The sequence below is a fragment of the Euleptes europaea genome, chromosome 9, assembly GCF_029931775.1.
Source record: "Euleptes europaea isolate rEulEur1 chromosome 9, rEulEur1.hap1, whole genome shotgun sequence".
Lineage (NCBI taxonomy): Eukaryota > Metazoa > Chordata > Lepidosauria > Squamata > Sphaerodactylidae > Euleptes > Euleptes europaea.
In genome coordinates, this window is record NC_079320.1 from 34,379,805 (window position 1) to 34,406,424 (window position 26,620).

The 26,620-nt window shown below is 44.3% G+C and overlaps 2 protein-coding genes across 2 annotated transcripts in view; both read left to right on the forward strand.

The window, feature by feature from the left end:
* Window positions 1-7,336: 7,336 nt before the first annotated feature.
* The window catches only part of HSPA4L (heat shock protein family A (Hsp70) member 4 like), a 108,097-nt gene continuing 88,813 nt past the window's right edge, over window positions 7,337-26,620 (forward strand). Inside the window, exon 1 of the mRNA XM_056855855.1 lies at window positions 7,337-7,341. The gene's annotated coding sequence lies outside the window, so the exon portion shown is untranslated. The remainder of the gene's footprint in view (window positions 7,342-26,620) is intronic.
* Window positions 7,627-26,620, forward strand: part of INTU (inturned planar cell polarity protein) — a 43,626-nt gene continuing 24,632 nt past the window's right edge. The window contains exons 1-2 of the mRNA XM_056855853.1: window positions 7,627-7,723; window positions 19,285-19,871. Coding sequence (XP_056711831.1) covers window positions 7,635-7,723; window positions 19,285-19,871 — 676 coding nt within the window. The 5' untranslated portion in view covers window positions 7,627-7,634. The remainder of the gene's footprint in view (window positions 7,724-19,284; window positions 19,872-26,620) is intronic.

A 26,620-nucleotide genomic window follows, 5' to 3' on the forward strand; every position in this document is an offset into this window, starting at 1 on the left:
ATTTAGTCTGGTCAATGTCAATGGTTAAAGGATTTGCAAGAAACGTGTGAGAGCATTAGTATTCACTTTTTCAAAGATTTCTTTGAGCAACTTGTCTGCAGCTGCTGATATATAACTACACACAAAAAGGGAAATGCCCTTTTTAATATGCTCACTGTGTTACTTATATTGTTCAGTTATTTTATGGATTTTATCAACCATGCATGTTAATCTGCAAGAGGGTGAGCTAGTACTTAGCACATTTATTTATCTGTATTTGTTATAATACATGTTGTTCATAATCAATGGCCATCACTACCTCCCTTAGCAGTGAATTCCACAGTTCGATTATTCATTGAGTCCTATTATCTATTCTGAACCTATTTCCCAACAATCTTACTGAGCAGCCCTGAGTTCTAGTATTATTGGAGAGGGAGAAAAAGTGCCCTCTGTACACTTTTTCTACCATGCACATAATTTTATAAACCTCTATCATGTCTCCCCTTAGCTGTCTTCTTTCCTAGACTGAAAAGTCCCAAAGCCTTTCCTCATAGAAAAGGTGCTCCAACCCCTAATTTTCTTGGTTTCCCTACTTTGCACTTTCTTTGCAGTTTTCCAAATGAAGCCACACCATAGCTTTATTCAAGGGCTTTACAATATTGGCCCCTTTATTTGCAATCCCTTTCCTAATCGTTCCTAGCGTGGACTCTGCCTTTTTCATGGCTGCTGCACACTGGGTCAATATTTTAACTGAGCTTTCCATAACCACCCCAAGATTTTTTTCATTCTCAGTCCCAACCAGTTCAAACCCCATCAGCATATATTTAAAATTAGGAATTTGTGTTCTACTAATTTTGCTCCACTTTTTATTCCACTAATTTTTGCCATTTAACCAACTTTTAATCCATAAGAGGATCCATCCTTTTATCCCATCATTGCTAAACTTACTCAGGAATCTTTGATGAGGTACCATGCTGATTTTCTTTTGATGTGCTTAATAAGTCACTCCTCAATAACAGCTTCTACTAATTTACCTGGAGCAGATGTTAGGCTAAATATTCTGTGATTTCCTGGATCCCCTCTGGACCCCTATTTAAAAACTGGGGTGACGTACTGTTTTCCAGTCATCTGCCACAAAGGGCAATTTTAGCAACAAGTTACATATACTTATTAGTAGATCAACAGTTACACATTAGAATTAGAATTAGTTGATCAACAGTTACACATTCGAATGCTTTAAGAACCCTTGGGTATATACCATAAGGACCTGAAGACTTATTAGTTTTTAGTTTGCCTAATAGTTCTGTACTTCATCTCTTGCCATCTCCGTTCTTCAGACTCCCTTCCCAATGACAGTGGCATTTTCCACAATGAAAATAGATACAAAGAATTGATTAAGAATCCTCTTATTCCTTTGTCATCCAAAGGGCCAGCCAACTCCCTAGCTGGTTTCCTTTTCCTGTTATATTGAAGAAATGCTTATCGTTTGTCTCAATATTTTGACCATCTGTTCTTCAAATTCTCTTTTTATTCACCTTATTTTCAACTTACCTTTGTTTTGCCAACAGGGAGATTTCACAACTGGAGAAAGAATGCAGGGGTCCACTATCATACAATACCCAATACTGTCATACATTTCCCAATATTGTATCATATGAACAAAGCATGCTTTGTTAATGTAAGGCCTGGTAAATCTTTTCTATTACTCCCTGCCTTACAAGGGGTCTGAGTATTCCAGTTAATGCTGGGGAGTTATCTGATTATACTTTCAGAGAGAGGCAAATTTTATTTCTGCTTCTCTCTGTCCCAGCTACCATGGTGTTCACCCACTGAGATGCAACAAAGCCTGTTTAGGGATTCTATGTCAACAGACAAGTTCTAGAAAAGTAAATGAGATCGTTCATGACTAAATGAAAATCTTGTGAGCAAATCTTCTCAAATGTGGGGAGATGGATGTTTTTGAAGTCAGAAAATAAGAAAGTGGTTTTATATAAGGTAATCCACAATGAAAGATGGTAAAAATCACACAGATGTTCCATCAGCAAGAAATTTTACAGCTTTTTTTCCAAAGGAAGTTAATTCAGTAATTAATGCAATAATTAATATTGAGAAAGTATCCTTTTACATTTGGCTCTTAAATCAATGTTAATGGATGTACAGTTTGCACAATCAGACATGTACTCCAATCTGATGTATCTTTACTCAGAGCAAGTCCATCTTTGCTCAAAGCATGTCACCTGTTAAACTGCAGTTATCATGTGACTGCTTGTACAAATGGTTTCCTCAAAGGAAAAGTCTGGGCTACACACTCTGCGGGAGACTGAAGGCATCAGTCCCAGTGACTCTTAAATCCTACCTCAATGCTCTGCTTATAAATTGAGCCAAATTCACTTCTGCTGAAACACCGCTGATGAAGTCCCTGCTGTCCAGCGAACACGTGATCACACAGATACAACAACCCTCTCTCATTTGTAAAATGTGAAGTGGTGAAACCTCTCCAAAAAGGCTGGCTAGCCCAGTTGATCAAAGATGAGTGACAGTTGCCCCTGCCCCCAGTTCTGTGAAGATAGGAAGAGGCCGCTGCAGTGAGCAAAACTCAGCCAAAGGATGCAGACTTGGAATGCCCTGCTTCTTGATGGAAAGCAAACACTTAGCTGCTTCACCTAATTCCCATGACACCAGTTGTTTGTGGCTAGAAAGGCATGTGCCCATGCACATGCAGGATCCTGTGTCTGCTCCCAGAGCTCTAAGGGGAAGATCTTAACTTGTGGTTTCTGCTAGAGAATACAGGCATTGATCTTACTACCTCTACCATGTAAGATAAACACTCTGCCAATTGAGCTAACTCCCTTTCTTTGTGTCCAACCCATATGGGCTAAATACCAGCTGTACATATTTTTATAGTGATTTTATTTCTGGGATTTTTAGACCAGATGTACTTCCATGTCGCTTTCTGAAATATCACGAGTTATCCTTTTATGCTTTGCCCAGTGGTTTTTGAAGCTGTTTCCTGAATCTGGTGGTAACCTAAGAAGAGTCTGAGAATTTATAGATAACATTGCCTTTATTTAGATATAACTTCAGCCTAGCCAAAGCAGTGGAATCTGAACAGAGTCTTCATAGTGGGGAAGGCTGCACTATGTAGTCTGTTCTTGAAGCACTGTGCACAGTAAATATGCACATGCTCCCTAACCTCTACCAAAGTATTTATTTTCATTCAAACAAATGCTTAATCCTCAACAGGCACTACTTTTTTTTCCAGAACCTATAAGCCAATAGCCAGCTGTTTTACAATCTGTTGCAAGGGACTGGAAAATGTTAGCATCATACGATATTCCTGTCCCTTTCCCTTTCAGAAACCAAATCTCCATCACAGCAAGCATAACTTCTGCACTATATGAATACAATAGAGTACCTGTCCAGATACCATCTTCCTCTCTGCAGGGAACTAACTTTTTGGACTAATTTTCTTAACAATTACAGCGGTGATTACTCTGAATGCCCATCAATTTGTGCTTCCTCATAAAAAGGAGTACCCCAAAAAAGGCAAAATAGCGCAATTCAGTCCAAGTTGTTTTTTCTCTATGAGTGTGTGGGGGGGGGGGGGTTGTCATTGGAATCTCTTACTACTTTTTAATCATCTACCTCAGTAGGGTTTTTTAAATATATATTGTTCCAATGAAGGGATTATACATGTGGAAATCTGGAGTGAAAAGGAAATCACACACTTCCACTGTGATCCCTATTCCCAGTTATGACTACATGAAGCTTTTTTATATACTGGATCAGACCACAGGTGGCTCAGAGAATGGCTCTGGTTCTCCAGTGGTCTTGGAGTGGTCTTTTTCATGGAGTGGTCTTTTTCAGCACAGTCTGTAGTGTGATGTTGTTGGTCAACAACTGGCGAGAGTTGGATTCAAACACTCACTCTGCCTTGCAGCTCACTGGGTGACCATGGACCAGTCTCTCTCTCTCTCTGTGTGTGTGTGTGTGTGTGTGTGTCTGTCTGTCTCTGTCTCTCTCTGTCTGTCTAATCTACCTCACAGGGTTATTGTGAGGAAGGCATGGGAAGTGAGAAGATCATGTATGCCACTTTGAGTTCCTTGGTGGGATTAAAAAAATCTAATAAACATATAATAGACATTTCAGGTTTGCTGTTCAAAGTCATGGTTGTGTGTGAGGATTTGCTTATTTGTTCAGCTTAAACTGGTTTTGTAGTGTAAAAGAACCCCATGCATGTCCAAAATGATCAGAAAAACTATTTTCTTTTTCAGCCATTACTTCTCTTATTGCATGCTTTGGTTTCTTAAATGGCATTTGCATCTTGAAAAGCACAAGCATACAGAAAGTGGCCTCTTCCATCATATTACCAGGATGCAATGAACGTAGACAGGAGAAATTGGTTCAAACACTGAAAATGAAGCCTCTTTTCGAGCAATAAGAAATTCTACTGTATAGGCTCTTCACCTGATAGAATCCTGCCAGGGTTTTTTTTCCCACTTGTGAGGCTTAAACCAGCTTCTTTTCAGACTGATGTCTAATGCAAACATAAATCCACATCAGCAAGACTGCACATTTCTGTATTGTAGTCTGTCTCATATTAAGAACTTTCCACTCTAGCACAAATGAACCAGTATGGAGTAGTGCAGTGGTGCTCAAACATTTTGAAGTAGCAACCTCTCCTAAATTTACTGTACTTTTCAGGACCCACATGCAAAGCAACTCCACAATCTTTTCCCCTTCCAGACATAAAATGTAGGGATTTCACATCAGTTAAGTTTATATTTTATGTTCCTTGTTTTTGATTTCTAAATATATAGAACTGTTAAGCAACAGGCCATATTTCACAGGCATTTCACAGCTTCAGGAGAGGCAAAACCAAATCTTCCATTCCTCAGAGAGCTTTCCATCCCAGCTCACCCCCTTCCCCCCCTCTCCTGGCCTTGCAAGCCACCTGTAAGAGCCATGAACCACTTTGGAATCCCAGCCCACAGTATCAGAACCACTGGCATAGTGTACAGGATATCCGAGCCAGACTGGGAAGATCTGGGCTCATCACCCACATTGTGCCAGAAGTTCAATTGGTGACTTTAAACCTTTAGATCTAATGTACTTTACAGGGTTGTTATAAGGGTACAAAAATGGGGAGGGCAGAAATGTGTATGCTGCCCTAAGATCCTTGAAACAAGGGTAGGATAAATTGTGACAGACAGAACACAAGTTTAAAGGCTAGTGAATACATTATTATTTTTAAGATGGGATCTATAACTTTTCCCCTAGTATTCCTGCAGGGATCTTAGGGACACATGGTTCTCCCTTCCTATTTTATCCTAACAACAATCCTCTGAGGTAGGTTATGATGAGAGACTGTGCATGAACAGGATTACTCAGCACACTCCTAAATAGAGTTATATCCTTCTATATCCATAGAAATCAATGGAATTAGAAAGGTGTGTGACTCTGCCTAGGATAGGGTTGTGAAGCTGAAATCAGTTTATACTGAGGGCACTGGTAGAACTTAAATTAGCCAGAGCATAGGTTCGATTTTACAATTATTCCCTTCTGCTTACTACTTGTGATAGGCACGAGTATCACCGGACCCACAGGCCCATAAATGTTTTGCCATTCCACTCGTAAACACTAAGATGTAAGCAGGGCCAGATTAAGACCTTTAGAGGGCCTAAGCACTTAAAAGACTTTGGTGCCCCCATATATATGTAAAAACAACAACAATTAATGTTACATTATTTAATAATTTAAAAAATATTGATCCTAGTGTCATTAGTGTGATTATTATTCCTCAGTTCCCACTTTTTCTTCATCCTTATGTTTTTTTTAAAGGATAAGAGTAAAAATTGTGATGTTTGGTTTTGGGGGGCGGTCACTGTATGTATGCCACTTTTTCATTTATTGAGGGGGGGGCTTTTTGTGGACCCTGGTTCAGCTGCACCCTTGGCAGTTTTGAACCATTCTGTCCATGGCAAATCCAGCAATGGAAAATTTCTCTGGTGCCCCCCTTCCCTTGATGTGCTAAGCACCTGCTTATTTTGCTTAAAGGTTAATCCAACCCCAGATGTAAGTGTCACTGTGTTCTATGGGACTGATACCCAGATGACAGTTACATAAGATAGAAGAAGAAGACTTTCTCTACAACTTTAAGGAGGAATCAAACCAGCTTACAATCACCTTCCCTTCCGCTCCCCACAACAGACAACCTGTGAGGTAGGTGAGGCAGGGAGAACTCTAAGAGAGCTGTGACTAGCCCAAGGTCACCCAGCTGGCTTCATGTATAGGCAGGGCTGGTGCCAGTCATTTTTGTGCCCTAGGCAAGGCTAACTACTTGTGCCCCCCATTGCTAACCAATATTTAAAAACAGATGTCTTGTAGAAAAAATAAAAGCACAAAACTTTTTTAGAGGGTGTTATAATTAATTACATTCCATAGCATTGTTGTGGTACTTACCTTAAAATTAAAAAAAAATATAAATTGTCAGTTGTATTTTTTCCAAGTTTAAAACTGTGCCCCTCAGGCCACTTCTGCACCCCTATGAGGTCTGCACCCTAGGCAACCACCTAGTTTGCCTAATGGTAGCACTGGCCCTGTGTATAGGAGTGGGGAAACAAATCCAGTTCACCAGATTAGCGTAGGCCGCTCATGTGGAGGAGCGGGAAATCAAACCCGGTTCTCCAGATCAGAGTCCGCCGCTCCAAACCCCCGCTCTTGGCCATTTATGCACGGGAGGTTTTTGCCTTGGGTCTGCCACTCTCTAGGTGCACATTTTTCCCACCCGAATTCTCAAAACTCCAAAATAAGCCCCCAAGCAGAGTTTTGAGAATTCGGATGGGAAAAAATGTGCATCTAGAGAGCAGCAAATCCAAGGCAAAACCTCCCGTGTATCAATGGCCAAGCAGGCAGCCTTCGGGTTACAGCATTAGGTATTCCCAGGGATGTATTAAGAGTTTGAAAACATTATGAAAAATACTGTTCCACTTTCTATGTATTCCCAGCGATGTATTAAGAGTTTGAAAATATTATAAAAAATACTGTTCGCACTTTGTTTGGCCCCTTTAGCTGTGAAGACGTCTTCCAGCCTTTCTTTCGCCGTGGTATCCAAAAACCCTTTTAAAGCGATGTTTTTTTTATAACATCTTAATACATCGCTGGGAATACATAATGCGGTAACCCCCGAAGGGGGTCTCCAGAAACCAAGTCTTGACCCCCTTGCCCAGAAAGGGACCGGGGGACTTTAAGACCCTGGAGAATCGGCGAGGGAGCGGGAGGGTTGAGCGGCTCCCACCTGCCTGGGTCGAGCAGCCTGCAAAGTTTCCTTGGCCAAAAGAGCTTCGCGGCTGCGGCGGCGGGTTGGGGGCACTCTCGGGGCTGCAGATGGCCAGGGATCCCGCTCTCGGGTCTTCGAAAGAAGCCGGGGAACCCTGAGCTTCGGCTGCAGGCGAGACCGCCGGGTCCTGCAGGCGACCGATTCCCACTGTCTCCAGGCACGGGCTGCTCGGACCTGCAGCTGTCGCCTTCCTGCCTCTTCGCCCCTTCCTCCGCGGCCGCCTCTGCCTGGACGACCCCGACCGGATCGTGCATGCAGCCCGATGGGTGCCGGACCATGAGGAGGCGGCGGAGGTGGCCGCCTCTCTTTCCGCAGCATGTTCCGCGCCAGCAGGCAGAGCATCCCCGGACCTGTCACCAGAAACCTGGAGGATCTGGACTCTGTTGAGAGCATCCTGCTGCACAGGTCAGTGCGAACCTTTGGAGCAGGGCGCGCGGGGGGGGGGGCTCCTCCTCCCCTCCCCAGCTGAAGGCAAGATGCCAGGTCTCCCCTGGGACACATGAACACATGAAGCCGCCTTCTACTGGATCAGACCCTTGGTCCATCAAAGTCAGTATTGCCTACTCAGGCCGGCAGCGGCTCTCCAGGGTCTCAGGCGGAGGTCTTTCGCATCACCTACTCTCCTGGTCCCTCTAACTGGAGATGCCGGGGATTGAACCTGGGACCTTCTGTATGCCAAGCAGAAGCTCTACCACTGAGCCACAGCCCCTCCCCAGAGACATTTCTGATTTCTTCTCTGGGGATCTGTTTGCAGGGTTTTCGCACTTGCCCTTTCCTAGGGTGATGTGCACCGGACTGGGTCTAAAAATGTTGGTTGCCAGGAGACAAAGGGGGCCCACCCACAACTATAAGGCTATCATTTATTTTTTTATTAATGTTTATTTTTAATATATTGTCTAATGTTTAAGGGGGGCACTTCATCGGGGCCCACAGGGCCCACTTGCCATGGCCAGTCCGCCTTGCACATACACACATCCAACATGCCCTCATCAGACTCATAACTCAATCCAGAAGAATGTTCCTCTCTGCACGAAGCTCCCTACACACACCTGTGGGTCAGGGCCATCTTAACAGCATTATGGGCCCCTGGGCAGACCAGTGGGCTGGGGCCCCTACGACAACCACTCACAGGAATAAAAAGTAAATGGTCGATAATATTAAACATATATTTATTTTATTGGCACTTCAACAAAACTGGTGTTAAAACATTAAAAACATGCTGTACAGCAGCAACTAATCAACAATTTATGGCAAGTCACTTAACATACACAGATTAGCATAGGGCCCCTATGCTCGTGGCCATCGGGCCCATGCATTAAGATGGCCCTGCTGTGGGTATCACAATAGCCTTGTGCAGGTTACTTCTCTGTAGAGTGAAGGGGGGCAGACTCGCTGCCCCCAGGGGTGGAATGGCTCTTTAACTTACAGGGGAAGTTCCTGGTGGGCCGCTGGCAGCCAGGCACAAGCCAAGCCAAACGCCAGTAGTGCTGCTGACACTGCAGCGGCAGTCAGCTCAGTCCTGGTCAACGGTGCCAACCATGGGTGTTGACTCACCCGGTGTGTCCCATTGGCACTGCTGGCCAAGTCTGAGCTGAGCGGCCCCTTCAGCACTGGCTTGCAGCACCACAGGAGTGACTTAGCCAGACTTGTTGGCCATTTAAACTTGCCAGTCTGCCTTCACACAAATGTTCAGCATGATGTCTCCGCACAGAGCCTACCTTGCCCTGCTTAGTGGGAACACATTACTGCATTCACTCCACCTAAAACTAATGTCTGCTCAGAGCGAAATCTTTAAATGAATAGTTCTCAAACTTTTGACCATCGACTGCATGTGGACTTGTCTGCTGAGGAACCCCTGCTCATCTGCCGTAGAACCTCTGCCTATTGCAGAGGGGTATATTCTAAGATGCACACTCCATGAACACAGGACACTGGTCAGGCCTTATTGGACCTTACGTTTACCCCATGGGATCGGACAGCACATTCTCTTAAAACATATTCAGTACTCCCTCGTGAGACTGGCAGTAGTATGCACTAGCAGGTAAATTGTCCACCTTTAGTGAACTTCTTTTTGGAGAATCCCTGACAAAATCCTGAGAAATCCTAAAGTTGTCAGAAACATTTTTAATTTTCTTTGTAAACCACCATGGGGAAAGGAAGCATTAAACCATAAGGAGGGCATTAAAGAGGTTAACTCTCCCCCACCCCGCAATACTGTTCCCCAAAATAACTCCCCCCCATACACACCAGTTATTAGTCCTGACTGGGGGAAAGCACACACTGAAAGGATAGCAAGCTTTGCTCCCCTATTTTATTTGTAGGTATGGCAGTAATCTTGCATATGGACTTCAAAGAGTTTAAAAGATAGGAATTTTCCCCACCTCTTTTAGTTTGTGGTTTTGTAATGGGGATTATACTTTGCTTTAATTATTGTAAATCAAGAACCATGGGGTGGCTGCTACTGGAGGCTAATCCAAAGTAAAAAGGTATGATTTTTTAAAAAATGTCAAGGGTTTCTTTTTTAAATACTTATATTATAATTCTGAATCCATACATATTTCTGAGTAGTTAAAATACTGGTTGATCAGATGATGAAGAATATTTAACTCTTATTTCCTGAAAGATTTACAGTGTAACCTATACAGAGTTACTCCAAGCTAAATCCAATGACATCAAGGGGCTTAGACTGGAGTAACTTGGCATAGGTTTGCCCTGTTAATCTTTTAACATAAGACCTCTTTTTTACATTCTGAAGACAAACATAGTTGGCTCCTTTATAAAGAGACAACCCTCCCCCCATTTTCTGAAGACAAACATAGTTGGCTCCTTTATAAAGAGACAACCCTCCCCCCATTTTAACTCTACCACTAAACTTCCAAAGTGAAATTATGTGAACATGAGCCCTGGCCAGCTCCTGAAGGATTACTCTGGTTTTGCTGGAGAACTATTCTGAAAAAGTGGTCCAAATCAGCAAGTCCTTTCTGACTCTGCCCCCCCCCCTCACAGCAACCCTGCAAGGACTACCAAGGATCAGCACAGGAATTGTCACAAAGCACGCAAGGCTTGGGGGTATCCGCTAAACAAGCATCTATCTAGAGGTAGACTTACAAGTGTGGCTTCATCCTTTGTGTAATGATTGTATTTACTGTGGCTACACCAGTGTTTGCAATGGTGTTTCCTGAAGTAAATGTATACAATATGAATGGTAGGGGCACTCTAGAAAGTCCTGACTACCTACAGCTCCCTAGCATATATATCCACTGTGGGACAAGCATCTGCCCTTCACACTTTACATGTTTACTGTGGGAGATGCTGGTGTAAATAGGGCAGGTACTACCATTAGGCGAACTAGGCAGTCGCCTAGGGTGCAGACCTCAGAGGGGTGCAGAACTGGCCTGAGGGGCACAGTTTTTAAACAAATTAGTGTCTTGAAAAAAATGCAACTGACAATTTAAATATATATTTTATTTTAAGATAAGTACCACAACAGTGCTATGGAACAGAATTAATGATAACATCTTATAAAACATTTTTGTGCTTTATTTTTTTCTACAAGACATATTTTTCAAAATTGGTTAGCAATGGGGGGGGCACAAGTAGCCTTGCCTAGGGCGCAAAAATGACTGGCACCGGCCCTGGGTGTAACACTGCTATCAGTACAATATGGTTAACGTGTAAAGTGTGATTACTTCGATAAACTAGTTCTTCCATATGTCAACTTATCCCAAAAAGGACAAGTAGGATTAATATTGATTAAATATGCACACTACTTTGCCTCACCTAACTGATAATTTGCATCCACATTGTAGTATCTCCCCTTTAATTCCTGGTCTAGTCAGAATTGATAACAACAGCACAGAAAGGCTCAGAAACGCTGCAGGAAATCTCAGATGAGCTTTTCTTACAGATTGTGCAGTAAAGGAATCCTCTCTTGCTGTTCTCCTACTCTTTAATGTATAACCCTGGTGCTGGACTTACTATTCAGGGGAAGACAGAATAATAGGAGACTCATAATACTGCTTACATAAGCAGCAGTTCAGCATAGCTATTGCTATGGCTTAAAACGACCACAAGAAATTAAAGCCAAGAATGGCAGTTGTTAAAATTACACGTTGTGTCTCCATTTGCTCAGATGATGTCACAGACTCCATGACTAGACTGAGATTTAGCCAAACTAGGAGAGTGATAATTTTGTTGTTTAAAGCAGAATAAAAGCTTACTTGGAGCTTTCCCTTTTTATCTCAGGGAATGCAGACTAGGACCTTTTAAGGCACTCTAATAGATATGCTGATGCTATGAAAGAATTGAAATGGAGGCCAATGAGGCTCTGCTGTTAAAATAACTGCAGGAGAAAGAAATGTCTACTAAAGCTTTACAACAAGAACACTATCAGCCCATTCCTGAGGCTGGGGTCCAAATCGCCTTAGGAGGCGCTGTAACCCTTACATTGGTGTCCATGCTACTTGCACCATGCAAATTAGCACGGACACCAGTGTGGGGCAACCTACACTGGCTCCTCTGGACTAGAGCGGCAGCGCGGCCTCAGACGCCAGTGCAGCCCAGCAGCGTTCTCCTGGTACATGTCTCCTTGCCAGCATCCCGGGAAGCGTTCCTGAGGCGTTCTGAGGGGTGGAGCGGCCTTTCGGCAGCTTCCAAAACCCTTCCACCCCAGAAATACCTCCAAGGATGGCGGTGATCCTGCAACATCTTTTTTGGTGGTGCAGGCCCGCTTTTCCCTATGGGGGAAAAAGCCTTTCCCCCCCATTTTTATATCAGGAAAAATGGTTTTTTCCCCTCCACAGTGGCCTCTGAGGAGGCTTCTCAGCTGCGCTGTCTTGGCCTGTGTGGTTCACCCCCCACCCCCAAGAATGGGCTGTGTATTATTTAACTAATGCACAGTGCCATCCTCAGCAATGGGCATCCTTCTAAGCCCATTGCCTTCATTGTACTTAAGCAGGGTATAACTTTGCTTTGTTAAATATTAAATCTGTTCAGCTGGGCATCCTCTTTAATGTACACCCTTAAGGCGCAATCCTAAACAAATCTGCTTGCAACAAATCCTATATTGGTCAATGGGGCTTAATCTCAGGAAAGGGTCTTTAGGACTGCAGCTTTCGATTGTTAAAGGTGCAGTTCTGATCTGACAGGGATAATTGGGGGGCTGTCATTCCAGTCCCAGAACACCTTTGCTAGCCCCAGGGGCAGTCATTCAACCTTGGGGCTGTCATTCCAGACTTTAGCTAGTCCCAGGGGCTGTCATTCCACTCCAGGGGGCTGTCAATCCAGCCACAGAACTCTTCTGCTAGCCCCAGGGGCTGTCATTCAACCTGGGGGATTTCATTCCAGTCCCAGAGTAGTAGAGTGTAGAGACCTTACTGGAAAATCCAAATCCATTCCACATTTTCCTTGATACCCTCTCTGTGCTGTAATGTATTTCAACGGAGCCCATGCAAGTCAATTGACAATCCAGGCTCCCATTATCTTCAGTAGGCTGTGCAGCCTCCCTCATTGTTTCTAATGGGCTGGCCTGTCATTCGTTTAGTACATCCCCCAGAAATTCAAAAAAGATGGAAGTCATGTATAAAATGTATGGGCTACTGAGCAACTTTTAAACTGAGGAGAATATATGTGTTTTGGCATCAAATACATTCATTTCATTTCCATTCTCCCAGATTCGGATCCAATTTTCTAACCATTCCGCAACGATGTTTGCCATGTCAAATTTCCCCCTTGACATAGGAATATATGAGTGTGTGTGTATAGATTATATATGTGTGTGTGTGTGTATACACACACACACACATATACACACACATATATATATAATTGTACTTAAGCAGGGTATAACTTTGCTTTGTTAAATATTAAATCTGTTCAGCTGGGCATCCTCTTTAATGTACACCATATATATATATATATATATATATATATATATATATATATAATGATAAGGAGGTTGGGGTCTGAGATGACAGGATGGAAAGTGGTACAATCCATCCTGTCATCTCAGACCCCACCCTCCTTATCATTATATTTTATGTCTAAACCTGACCAAGGGATATTATGCTGGATAGTAGGGAACTGTCCCTACCTGCCTCTCAGAGCTACGGAGCAGACGCCGCCCTAATAAGGAAGGCGCTCGAGTTCTTACTGGGAAAAATCCATTCCATCTTTCCTTTGCAACTCTGTGCTGTAACGTATTTCAACGGAGCCCGTGCGAGTCCGTTGATAATCCAGGCTCCCATTCCCGTGGTTTCGAGGGGGCTCGCCTGTCACGCGTTTCAGGACATCCCTTTTCCCAGGTCAGGAAGAACCGCTCGACTGAGGGCCGCGCGGCGGCGGCGGAGGAACCAGCCTCGTCGCATTTGGCTCCTGGGAAAAGGTCCTCCTAGAGCTTCTCTTGTTGCCATGGCTTCCTCCGCTGCAGCCTATGGAGGAGCCGCGGGAGGGTCACGTGCTTCCCCGGGCGCTTCCTGCCGTTGCTGTCATGGCGGCGGCTGACCGCTGGACCGCGCGGCGGAGCTGCGTTGGCCACGCTATGGAGGAAGCGGCCCCGGCTCCCTCTTTTGAGGCTCCCCGGGAGTCTCCAGCCGAAGGCCGTGACGCGTGTGGAGACAGCAACTCGACAGGGAGCGGCGGCGGCTCCTGCTCTGCATCTCTTTCTTGGAGCTCTGAGGATAATTCCCAGTGGGTAGTCGTGTTAGTCTGTCTGCAATAGTAGAAAAGGGCAAGAGTCCAGGAGCACCTTAAAGACGAACAAGAATATTTTCTGGCAGGGTATGAGCTTTCGTGAGCCACAGCTCACTTCTTCAGAGGGATCCTAGCTTAGGTTACCTCAGAGTGTTTGGTACAAAAGCCTGGGTTGATGTGCCAATATCCAAGAGAAGGAAAGGAGGAGCGAGAGCTAAAAAACTAACCTTCCTTGGGTATCAGTCTGGCATGAAATCATACAGGTTTGCTGATGAGCATAATTCTCTCAGCTACAGCAGAGCTGCGAATTTTTGTGAGGGAAATAACTGGGCCAGAATTCATGGACAGGAGGAGCCAAAGGAAATTGGGCTACCATTGACAGATCTCTCACAGGATGCAGATGGGGTGAAGCAGGAGGGATCTCCTCAGAGGGCTTCATCACCAAGGGCTGAAGAGGGGAGGCAGATTCCTAGGGTGTCAAGTAGGAGCACTAAAGGAATTCCCCCGGAGAGGTATGGTTTTGAAACTACTGATGTTAATCATGTACAGGTCAAAGAACCAAAGAGTTTTCAGGAGGTAATGGCTTTGGAAAGCAGGGAAAAGGAGGCCTGGCTAGAAGCCATGCAAACTGAGTTTGATTCCCTGAAAGAGAATAAGGTATTCTCTGTAACAAAACTGCCAGCTCAGAGAAAAGCCATAGGGTGCAGATGGCTTTACAAAGTCAAACAGTGTCCAGAAGGGAAGATACTCCGTAAGGCCAGGCTTGTGGCTAAGGGTTATTCCCAAGTTGAAGGGCAAGACTTTGATGAATTATTTGCTCCTACTGTGAAGGCTGATACCATAAGAGCTGCATTGTGTAAAGCTGTCAGAGATAGCATGTTAGTGCACCATTTTGACTTCACCACTGCATATCTGAATGCAACAATAAGTGAGGAAATATATATGGAGCAGATCCCTGGGTTTGAATGCAAGGGTAAACAAGGAGTACTAAAATTGCATAAGGCTCTGTATGGATTAAAGCAGAGTGCACGTGCATGGTCCCAATGCATTAGTGAAGCATTGGCAAATCTTGGGTTTAAGCAAGGTGTTGCTGATCCTTGTATGTTTACCAAATGTGTAAAGGGCTCTGACTGTGTTGTATTTTTATATGTTGATGATCAGAGAAACTGCTGAATTACAGTTGATATTCAAACTAAAGTCAATGCATTTACCTGGGCTGAATAAAGACCTTGCATTCATGGCCCATTACCAATGCTGATTTCTCCACACCCATCTCTCCCCTGGACATCACAGACTCTTCTGCATACCACACCTAATCCCATCATGCCTGCTATTCACATTTACATACTGTTAACATTTACATACTAATGCTTGTCTGAATTCACTCTCCTCTACTTGAAGACAGATGGATTCACATTCTAGCTGTATCTGAAGAAGTGAGCTGTGGCTCACGAAAGCTCATCCCCTGCCAGAAAATATTTTTGTGAGTCTTTAAGGTGCTCCTGGACTCTTGCCCTTTTCTACTATTAGAGCTCTGAGTAAGCAGGGGCGGGAAAGGAATTGGTCTCCTCGTCTGCCAGGCGCACAATGAAGCGCTGTTACATTCCTGCCCGCAGGTCTGGGCTTTGCCTTGCATGGGTGGTCCGCGGGGCGCCTTGCCAGCGATAAAAGGGGCGTCTTAAAGCGGTGTCATTCATGGGCAGCTCATTTTGTGGGGAGGGCATCTTGGCCATCTTCTAGGCATGGAGTAGGGGCAGGGTTGCCAACCTCCTTTGCAACATTGCTATTGCAGCAGTTTTTGGAACTTTGTACCTATGTGGACTATTAAAAAAAATTGTATATATATTGTAAATATTTTGTTAGTCTTCTTGCTATCCTTTATGCACAAATACACCTTGTCATTTCACTAGCATTGTCAGTGTTGTTAGCTGTTATTGCCAGAGATTCCTGCACTATCTTCCTTACCTTAGGTATCAGTGCAGAGGTGTTTATTTGGGTTGCTTTAACCTCCAGGGACTAGCTGGAGATCTCCTGCTGTTACAACTGATCTCCCGCCGATAGAGATCAGTTCGCCTGGAGAAAATGGCCGCTTTGGCAATTGGACTCTATAGCATTGACGTCCCTCCCGTCCACAAACCCTGCCCTTCTCAGGCTCTGCCCCAAAAACCTCCCGCCAGTTGTGAAGAGGGACCTGGCAACCCTAAGTCGTCTTGTTTGTGGCTTCCTAGAGACACCTGGTTGGCCACTGTGTGAACAGACTGCTGGACTTGATGGGCCTTTGTCTGATCCAGCAGGGCCTTTCTTATGTTCTTATATGTTCTTAAGTAGGGGTCACTGGGATGGTGTGGGGGAGGTAGCTGTGAGTTTTCTGCATCGTTCAGGGGGATGGACTAGATGACCCTGGTGGTCCCTTCCAACTCTATGATTCAGTTCTTCCCAGGCTTAGTGGATCTCTCTCTCTCATCTTCAAGCCTACATGCCACGGAAACCTTTTAGGCTAAAGAGGGGGTTATAATTCTTTTATATAAGTAATGGTCTAGGGACCTCGCTGATAAACTGGTTAGGGTCCTGCATTCCTAGCCCCATAGGCTATCTTCATCACCTTTTCTGTCAGTTGTATTCCCTCTAGTCCATTGTATTGGAATGGTGTGGAGAGGTTGCTCCCAGATCTGTTGGATAAGGATGGGCAGGCTAGGAATGTAAGGCTAGGAACTGAAGATTTGTTCCTCCAGAGTCCTGAACATCATAGCAGTTTTTAAAAAATCCCTTCTGCTCCCAACCAGCCACTGGAGTTCAGTACATCACCTTTTCACCAATTGCTTGTCTTGCATTCTAGCTTAAAAGAGGTCAGAATGTAAATGTGAAAATTGTTTGGAAAGTATTCAAAAGCCTGGGAAGCTGAGGAAGGGAGCAGCCCCTTCTAGTAGCCCCTCCTTTTATCAACGAGTCCAGCTTCTGCATGTTGTCCCGTCCCGGCTCCCTCTGCTCTGCTCCGGTTCTATCCTCCTATACACTCTCTTGTTTAGTACCTCTGCATCTCTAGCACAGTCTGCAATATTGGGGTGTTCATGATTATTCTTCTCCTTTCCAGGAGGATGATACTTTAGGATAGGGGTGTCAAACATATGGCCCCAGGCCGGATCCGGCCCCTTGGGGGCTGGTGTCTGGCCCATGAGGCAGCCATACATATGCCCCACTCCCGATCTGGGCTGCAGACTTTGCAGGGAGGGGCTGCCCCTGCCCGACTGCTGCACGCACACACACACACAGACAGTATGTGTTCTTTCACTTCCCTTTCCCAATATTGTTTACATATGTATATGCTCCATATTCCTTTGTCTGCCTTTTCTCTGTCGATTTCTAATGCATATATGCTAATAGAACAGTGATACCCCTGGATTGCAGGTGCACAGATGGGTATGTCTGGCTTCCTCAGAAGCAACGTTGATGTTTTAAATGGCTGGGGCAATCACCTTGGATAATATCCCTGTCCTCTCCTCTTTCTCTCAAACTGGAACGTCCCATGCTTTCCCTATTAGGATCATCATTGCCATGTACATTTGCACAGAAGGCTTTTAATTGCTGTCCAGCCCCACCCATCCCTAGTCATTTATCATACCATTCTCCTTAAAAACAGAATGAAACATTCTAATGTTTCTGAGGCTTTCTGTTTGAATCTAAGAACAGAACACTGATTATATACTCTTAAATTTCTGTACTGGCAAGGCTTTTGCCGCATAATATCTACAGATGTTTTTATTGCTGACTTTGAACAAAAGTGCACCAATGGTAGCAGAATAAAAATAAGCTGTATGTTTCAAGCAGCTATGAAATTTGATCTTGTGCTCTGTTCAATATTGTTTCCCATTAACTATTTCAACATTCCAAGATGTAAGACCTTACTGATCACAATATGCTGTTGTCAGGAAGACACAGTTCTGACAGAATCCTTGCTGGTTTTATGGTCATATTGCAGTCGCCTTCAGTATAGGCATGTAAGAGAGCTGAGGGGATAAACATTTTTGGCTTAACGTCTCAAAAATATGCATGGATCTGGTTTTCCAATCCCATTGGAAAAGAGAACCTTGGCCCAGTGTGCACTAGGAAATCTTTTGAAAAATTCATTTTTGACCATAGACTACCTTACAGAAATGGGAAAACAGCTTACCAGGCCCGTTGTAGGGCAAAAAGCCAGTGCACATTATAGCAAAATAAATTTACGAAAACTTCTCAGCATATAGGAACAATGAGGCAATGAACCACGTTGTCTAGGAAAGTGGGGGAGTATATTCTTTGGTGGCTTTTAAGAACAGATTAGATGAGTATCTCTCTTTCCTTTTAAGCATTTTATGGCAGTTTTTCATGGCAGAGCTAGCCTGTGAAAAATCATTCTTGACTGAATATTGCTTGTTCTAGTTGAGGTCTTTTTAGGCCCATTGTTCCCATTTTCATTTCTAATCTTGTTGTCTCTAATATTAGCTTTTGTTGCTGGTTCATTGTCTGCACATAATATAGTTATATACAAATGGTTAGTACAAATTGCTAATGAAAATGTTGGATACCACTAAAATTATGTTCTTAATACTTTTTGTTATGGCCTTGGTAAATAGGTATACTTTGGATTTATAACCGTTCAGCATCACTGTGCATCATGCACATAGCTGCACTTACAGACTATCTGAGCTGATTGCTTGGCATTCCCATTATTCTGTAACAGGGCATGTAGGAAGAGAAACAGTTCTGCTGTAGTGCAAGAATGAAGTGAAAATTGAAGCAACTTAAAAGGGAGAAACGGACCAGTCCACAGAAGAGCAGAAGCAGGAAGGTCCTGTGTTGTGATGCAGGGAATAATCTTTAGTGCGGGCCAGTTCTATAGTTTTCATTCACATGCCGTTCATAAGGTCACAGCAAATGCTTTTCTTCCAAGAGCATAGATCAAATATGGAGTGAGTGAGCTGCCTTTCTTCCTTTACTCAAAAGAAAGCTTCTTACTGATATGGTTGTTTATTTGGTCATGGGTGTAAAAAGAATCCTGTCATAGCAGACATTTCTATGATAATTTTTTTTGCAGGGTCTAAATACCAGAAAAGTCTCAGCTGAATGCTGTTGATAGACTTGGTGGGAAAACCCAGTGGTCTTTTATACCACTCCTTTTATAGTGATTTTATATTCAATATGAACTACCTCCAGAGGTCTGCAAAACTAAGATGACTGCAAGTCTTTCAGTTTTCACCCTTCCTGTCATTCTGATGGTCATTATGTCTTCTTTTCCACAGTGACTTTGAACCTGAATGGCTGGACAGTGTGCAGAAAAACGGAGAATTGTTCTATTTAGAACTAAGCGAAGATGAAGAAGAAGCTGTCCTTCAAGACAATTCTGTGGATGTGCCTGTAGTGAACCGTGTCAGGTTTTGTGAAAATGAACCTGAGGTTATGCACGAGAGATCTCGAAAACATAGTCAGAATGAGCACAGATTGGAAAAACTCACTAAAATATTAAAAAATAAAAATCTTTTAGCAAAACACTCTATAAAGAAGAAAGCAACTGGTAAATGTGATGTACATGCCTCTGGTCCAGCATCCATATTGAAACACCATTCTACTCAGAAGATGGGAGTTGTAGTCCAACAACGGTACAAAGATGTCTATGTGTACATAAATCCAAAGAGGCAATCAAATGCTGAGACGGGAGAGCAGCTCAAGCTTCTGGAGTCATTAATAGGGATTGCCCATCAGCCTCCATGGGGGAAAGCTGAAAAACACAGACATGGTATTGAGTCCAGAAGTGCTGAAGAAGAGAAACTTGTTGTGCATGGCTTGATTCCAGGCAGCTCAGCAATAAGGTCTGGTGAAATCTTGATTGGTAAGTGCCACAATTTATGCAGTTCTGGAAGTTAAATGACAATCAAACCAAGGATGCTTCCATATGGATGTTTTGTTCCTCCTTGGCATACTTTCAGCAGTGCTGTTTTCAAGAGCATCCATGTGACATCCTCTATTTCTTCTGCTTCTGTGCCCCCCCTTTGGTGTGATTGGTACGGATTGGTACAATCTTTTTGGAAAGATCGTGTCAGTAATGTCATATTGATGGGAAGGTGTGCATTTTTGCATGCCCTGACCACTTTGGTACCATTTTCCTTACTGTAGCCCCCACAGCTGCTGTTTCTCACACATACACTATCCCTACTTTTTCCTGCTGCTTTTTTCTTGCACCTGTTGCTATTGGTTTCACTTTTTAACTTTACCACACTTTTCTGCCCTTTGCTCTACCTCCTTCCTCCCTTCCTCTTCTTCTCTGCTGCCCCACCACTCCCACCTCTTTCTCTTTCATCTTGATGCCACCACCTTCTCATTTTACCCCAGCAACACTGATTACTGACTTCGGCACTGTTTACAGGGAAGAAGAGGTGGTTTTTATACCCCACTTTTATCTACATTTAAGGAGTCTCAAAGCGGCTTACAATCACCTTCCCTTCTCCTCCTCACAACAAACGCCTATTATTTTAGGAATACAGGCAGGATAATGCAGCTGTGGTCATCTTGTTTGTGGGCTTCCTAGAGGCATCAGGTTGGCCACTGTGTGAACAGACTGCAGGACTTGGTGGACCTTGGTCTGATCCAGCATGGTTTTTCTTATGTTATTATGTAGATGGGGATGAAAGAGTTCTGAGAGAACTGTGACTAGTCCAAGGTCACCCAGCAGGCTTTATGTGGAGGCGTGGGGAAACAAATCCAGTTCACCAGATTAGAGTCTGCTGCTCTTAACCACTACACCGTGCTTGGCTATGCAAACCCTTTTGCTGTGGTAGTTGGGATCTTGTGGGATGTCATTTTTTCTTTAACTTGCATGGGGGTGGGGGTTAAATCCCCTTCACCATCATTGTTTTTTACTTTCCCCCCAGATTTGTAGGACAATTCCTCCATCTGCAAATGGCCACATTGTGCAGAATTTTAAAAATCCAGACTCTAGGGCCCTATTCAGAATTAGCTATAAAGATGTGCACAATTCACTTTTCTAAACTAAATGTAACATATAGAAGCAAATAAGTGAAAATGAGTATATCCAATGGTTCTTGTCTTGGAATTTTCTTTCCTGACGTTTCGCCAGCAACTGTGGCAGGCATCTTCAGAGTAGTAACACTGAAGGACAGTGTCTCTCAGTGTCAAGTGTTTAGGAAGAGTAATATATAGTCAAAAAGGGGTTGGGTTTGAGTTGAGTACTGTCCTGCAAAAGTAATGTGCTAATCATTGTCCTGTAAGTATCAAGATAATGTGCTAATGAGGGTATGGTATGTTAATATGGAACCATACCATACCCTCATTAGCACATTACCGTATATACTCGTGTATAAGCCGAGTTTTTCAGCCCAAAAAAAGAGCTGAAAAAACTAAACTCGGCTTATACGCGGGTCAATATGGTAGGAGGGGGGAGGGAGGGAAGGAGGGAAGAGGAACTTACCGCTGCCACCGCCGCCGCTGGCCCGCGCGCGCTCTGGACGGCCTGGAAGCGGCCGGCAGGGCCTGCCTGCGCGCAGGCAAGGCCCCGCCGGCTGCCCCCGCTGCCGGCCCGCGCGCCCTCAGGGCGGCCTGGAAGCGGCCGGCGGGGCCTGCCTGCACGCAGGCAGGGCCCCGCCGCCACCGGCTCCAGCGCTGGAAGGGCTCCGCTGCCACCTCCAGCTGATCAGCGGGCCTCCTCCTCCCACCTCTCCCGGTAAGTTGGGGGTCAGGGGCTCTTCCCCCTCCCCCCCCCAGGGTGGCGCTGGGGTCGTGGTGGGTCTGGAGGGCCCGGGAGGGGGTGGCACTGGGGTCAGTCTGGAGTGCCCGGGAGGCCGGGGGGGAGGGCGGCCCGTTGTATAAGCCGACCCTCGGCTTATACGCGGGTGCCTAATTTTTCCCCATTTTTGGGGTGAAATTAGGCACCTCGGCTTATATGCGGGTTGGCTTATACATGAGTATATACGGTATCTTGATACTTACAGGACAATGATTAGCACATTACTTTTGCAGGACAGTACTCAGCTCAAACCCAACCCCTTTTTGACTATATATTACTCTTCCTACACACTTGACACTGAGAGACACTGTCCTTCAGTGTTACTACTCTGAAGATGCCTGCCACAGTTGCTGGCGAAACGTCAGGAAAGAAAATTCCAAGATCACGGTTACACAGCCCGGATAACCTACAAGAACCAATAAACACTGACCGTGAAAGCCTTCGACAATATTTAGTATGTCCAGTCCTTAAGATTAGGGAGGAAAGCTGCTAAAAATGAAAGCGCATATACAGTTGTCAGTGTTCTGAATGTGCTTTGTGAGAACAAATATGGTTATAGCAAATCTGACTGCATTCACAAGGAATGTTATGTATAAATATTTTATTAGTCTTTACTGTTGTATTTACAAGGGGAGTTGGAGGGCTAGGCTTCATGTAATGTACTGCTTTGAGTCCTTTTATAGGAGAAAAGCAGGACACAAGCATTTAAAATAAATAAGCATTTAATATGTTTTTGCACAATGTGCTTGAATAGCAAACACCGTTCCCTTAAAATAATCACCTTTATCTATAATGTCAGCCTTTCTTGACTTTGTTTTCTTAAAATGGCCTTATTTTTGGAGTGCTACTTTATTTATTTATTTAGAGTATTTCTGTGTCTTCTCTTCAGAGTCCTGTTTGAGGCAGCTTACAACTGGAAAACACAAGCAGTTAAAATACAAGCCATTGGATACAAGCAGTAGAAAAGCTATCCACAAAACAGAAACAGGCCATTAAAAAGCTGATAAGATGAAACCCCCAATTTAAAGCTTAGGAAAAAGCTGTGTTTTAGCCTAAAGCCAAGTGAAAGTAAAGCAGGAGCCAGGCAAGAAAATACCCTGTCTCTAGTCACCATCCACCTCCCCTCTAGAGGCAGGGTCACAGACATTAGCCTTGAGAGATATATCTGGGCTGGACAGTATGGGAGGAGACGGTTCTTCAAGTACCTTGGCCCCAAGCCTTTTAGGACCTTAAAGGGCAGAACCAGTGCTTTGAATTGTGGTACTTCTTTTGAGGGTTATGGTAGTCCTAAGTAAAGCTCATACAGGACAATGCTGCTCAGGCCAGTCGTAAACAGAGGCCTTATTCTGCTGCTCTTCACTATATTGCTAAGAATGAAATGTATTCTGAAAGCCACTGAGCCTTAAAAATGTGTTGCTTTGATTTGATGGAGCCCTATGTTATTTAGGCATAAGAAAGTTTGAGAAATAGGCAATGGAAAAATTAAAATTATTTTTTTGTTAAAAAGCCAAGTAGCAACATGGAAGCATAACAAAGTTATCAACCACTATTTTATATTCCAGTGTGGATTTGCTTCTATCCTTCTTCAGCCTTTTGGTTTTGAGGTAGCAAATCAGCTACATCCCCTTCCAAGTCTTATACAAATATATAATTTCCATATAAAATACTTCAAAATTATAGATCTGTAAGGAACTCAGGGTACTTTGAGATTTAAATGTGGCATATAGCAAACTCTCTGTGTTGTGTAAAAGTCAGATTTCACTGCAGTTGGCAGAAGTAACTTATAATTAAGCTGAAGCACATCAGTCTTTTTTAAAAAGTAAAATACCTTTGCCAGATTTTGCATTTTGCTAAAAATAAAATATATGTTAGCTTTGTGTATTTAGAACTGGAAGAAAAGTATTAAGAAACTGTGCATTGCTACTTAAAATGAAACACAGCTTCTAAGTTAACCTTTCAACAGTCTGAAATTGTAAAGATCCACAGAAAACTTACAGCGAGATTCAAGAAGCTTCTCTACCCCATTTTACTTCCAGGATCTACAGCCCGTTCCTGAGCCAGAGGGCCAAATGGGCTTAGGAGGTGACCAGCCCCCTACCACAGCATCCATGCTACTTGTTCCATGCAAACGGGCATGGACACCAGCGTAATGCCATTTGCGCTGGCCCCCCAGGACTGCCACTTGCGCTAGCCCCCCAGGACTGCCACAGCAGCGCAGCCCTTGGACACCCGCTTGGCCTCCCGCTGGTGTCCTGCTGCCGCAATTGCTTGCACCGGGGTCCTGGGAGGCGTTCCCGGGGCATTCCGGGGGACAAGGATGCCACTAGGCAGCCTACTAACCCCTTTCAGCCCGGGAACACCCCCTTGAGAAACAGCGGTGCTGCGCCAGCTTTTTGTTGGCACAGCATCGCTGTTTACAATGGGGCTATTTCCCCCATTTTGGTATTTTTATTTTTTAAAGGGTTTTTTTCCCTCTGCAGCGGCCGCGAATCCTCTTTGGAGGCACCGTGGCGATTCCTCGGCCACACTGTCCCTGGCCGCTGCAGGGCTCAAGAATGGGCTGTAAGTCTCAAGGGTTTGAATGGGATCCAGATAGGGGTGGGGAGCATATAATTAGTGGAAGAGAAGCACTGTCAAATAAACGAGCTGTTTCTTAAGCTGAGAAGCGCCAGGAAGAAACATACCTGTTAAGGCAGATGTGATGATGTGTATGCTTGAGCTCTTGGAGCAGTACCGGTCCTGTTCTTGCCTAAACTGTTCAGCAGGTTAGAGAGTGCCTCCGATCTTCCCTGTATCCTCCAAACTGCCGTGTAGATTGTGTTGTCTACTGTTGATAAATGTTCCGATTGAACTTCTGAGGGGAATATAATGTAGACACAGATTAAATTGCCAATCGGATACTAATGGGCATTGTTAGTATGATTGCTGAAGCAGATGCCAAAACTTTGTTACATGTATCTATTATGTTTTGCTTCCATAGGATTCTTCAAGTGAAATGTTTGTAGCATTTCTAACCTAAATAAACTATCATTCGTCTATTTCCTGCCTTATTTTAAGGGCAGTTTACAGTATATTCTCAGAGCCTAAAGTGGCATGTGCCTGTATCCCACTAGGCTTCCAATTTTTGCACTGCTTAATGTGTCATATTAATTCTTATGCTATGCTTCATTTATGTCTTAGATTTATGGTTGGTTCCAGACTTCTACAATCCTAATACATTGTTTACTGAATGTGCCATTTGTTGATTGTGTGTAATCTGCCTTGAGTCCCTGCGAGAAAGGTGGACTATGAATAACACAAATAAATGAACCAAGTTACAATTAAGCCTGGCTGCAATAGGTCTATATAATTATCTCACCATATACTCAGACAACTAGCTTGGGGAACAAAATAAAATCCGGAGAACCTAAATACTGTCTTTGAAAACTCCCAACCAAGACAGGTGATGTAAGAAATCACCACTGGAAACTGGCATCCTTTACTACTACTACTACTACTACTGTCACTATGACCTCTTGTGCGGTTTACTCTCATATAATAAACAGCAGGAATTGTATGAAACTCCATTGAAAGGTCTGAGAGAGTAAAGTTCCCCTATCTTTTGACAAGGACCATCAATCAAAATAACTTGGTTTTTCAGAGCCAAGCAGGTTCAATTCCCAGCGCCGCACTAACTTAAAAAGGGAAAATTTGGAACCAGCTGATAGCTCAGTGAAACCCATGCAGGGTTTCTTTAGAAGTGGTCTAGTGACTGGTACCGACAGAGTACTTGGAACCTCACCCTGTCGTAGGAAGGTACTTATAACTTCCTGGACTCGCTCAGTCCATCCACTTGGTAAAATATTATAAGCCAATTGGGCAAACAGGTGGTAGGATTCACAGTTCCTAGCACTTTGTCTACATCCTTAGGTTGTAAACAATGGACATTTATCCAACTAAATACAGCTAGGCAGCTCTCTGGTAAAATGTGGTAATTGTGCTGCTTCTTAAGTGGCAGGTATAGTAGAATGAATATAAATGATTTTATCCACAAAACATTTAGTGAGATCCACCAACAGCTTATCATCATCATAGAGAGCTGTCCCACAGCACTTAAAACAGCTTCACAGGATGGCATTTTACAAATGCAATAGTGGCAGGATGGCATAGGCTCAGAACTTTACTGAAATTATTTGGTAGAGGCTTTTAAATTGTTTAAACAGAGCTATTGGTAAACTTTGGTCTATGCCAGGGGTGTCAAACATACGGCCCGGGGACCAGATCCGGCCCCCGGAGGGCTTTTGTCCGTCCCGGGGACCCGAGGCAGCCAGTCCCCCCTTTCCCCCTTTCCCCAATCTTTTATGGGCTTCCTGGCCACGTGCGCCAGCGGGAAGCCTCCCTCCTGCCCTTCCCGGCCCAGCAGCCCGCTTCCCTGCTCCCTCCCTCCCCTCCCCAGCCAAAAACCCCTTTGCGGGGCGCATGAGGCGGCTACCGCCTTGCGTGCTGGCCCTCCAGCCCCCTTCCCTTTCTCCCTCCGTGCCTTCCGTGGGCAAAAACCCCTTTCCTGGGCGTGCAAGGTGGCTGCCGCCTCGCTCACCAGCCCAGAAGCCCCCTTCCTTCCCTGGCCAGAAAGCTCTTCCTTCCTTTCCCTCCCTCCGTCCCTCCCTGAAAACTTTCCTGATTCCAGCAAATGCCTGCTAGGTCTCTCCAGGACTTCCTCAAGAATGGAGAATACAGCCCTCCCACAACTGGTAGACTGCCTCTGAATGTGAAGGTACTGTGTGAATCTGAATGTGAATCTCCTGCAAGCAATATTAATGCGTTCCCAAATGGTCTGATGTTTCCACGCAAATCTTGCA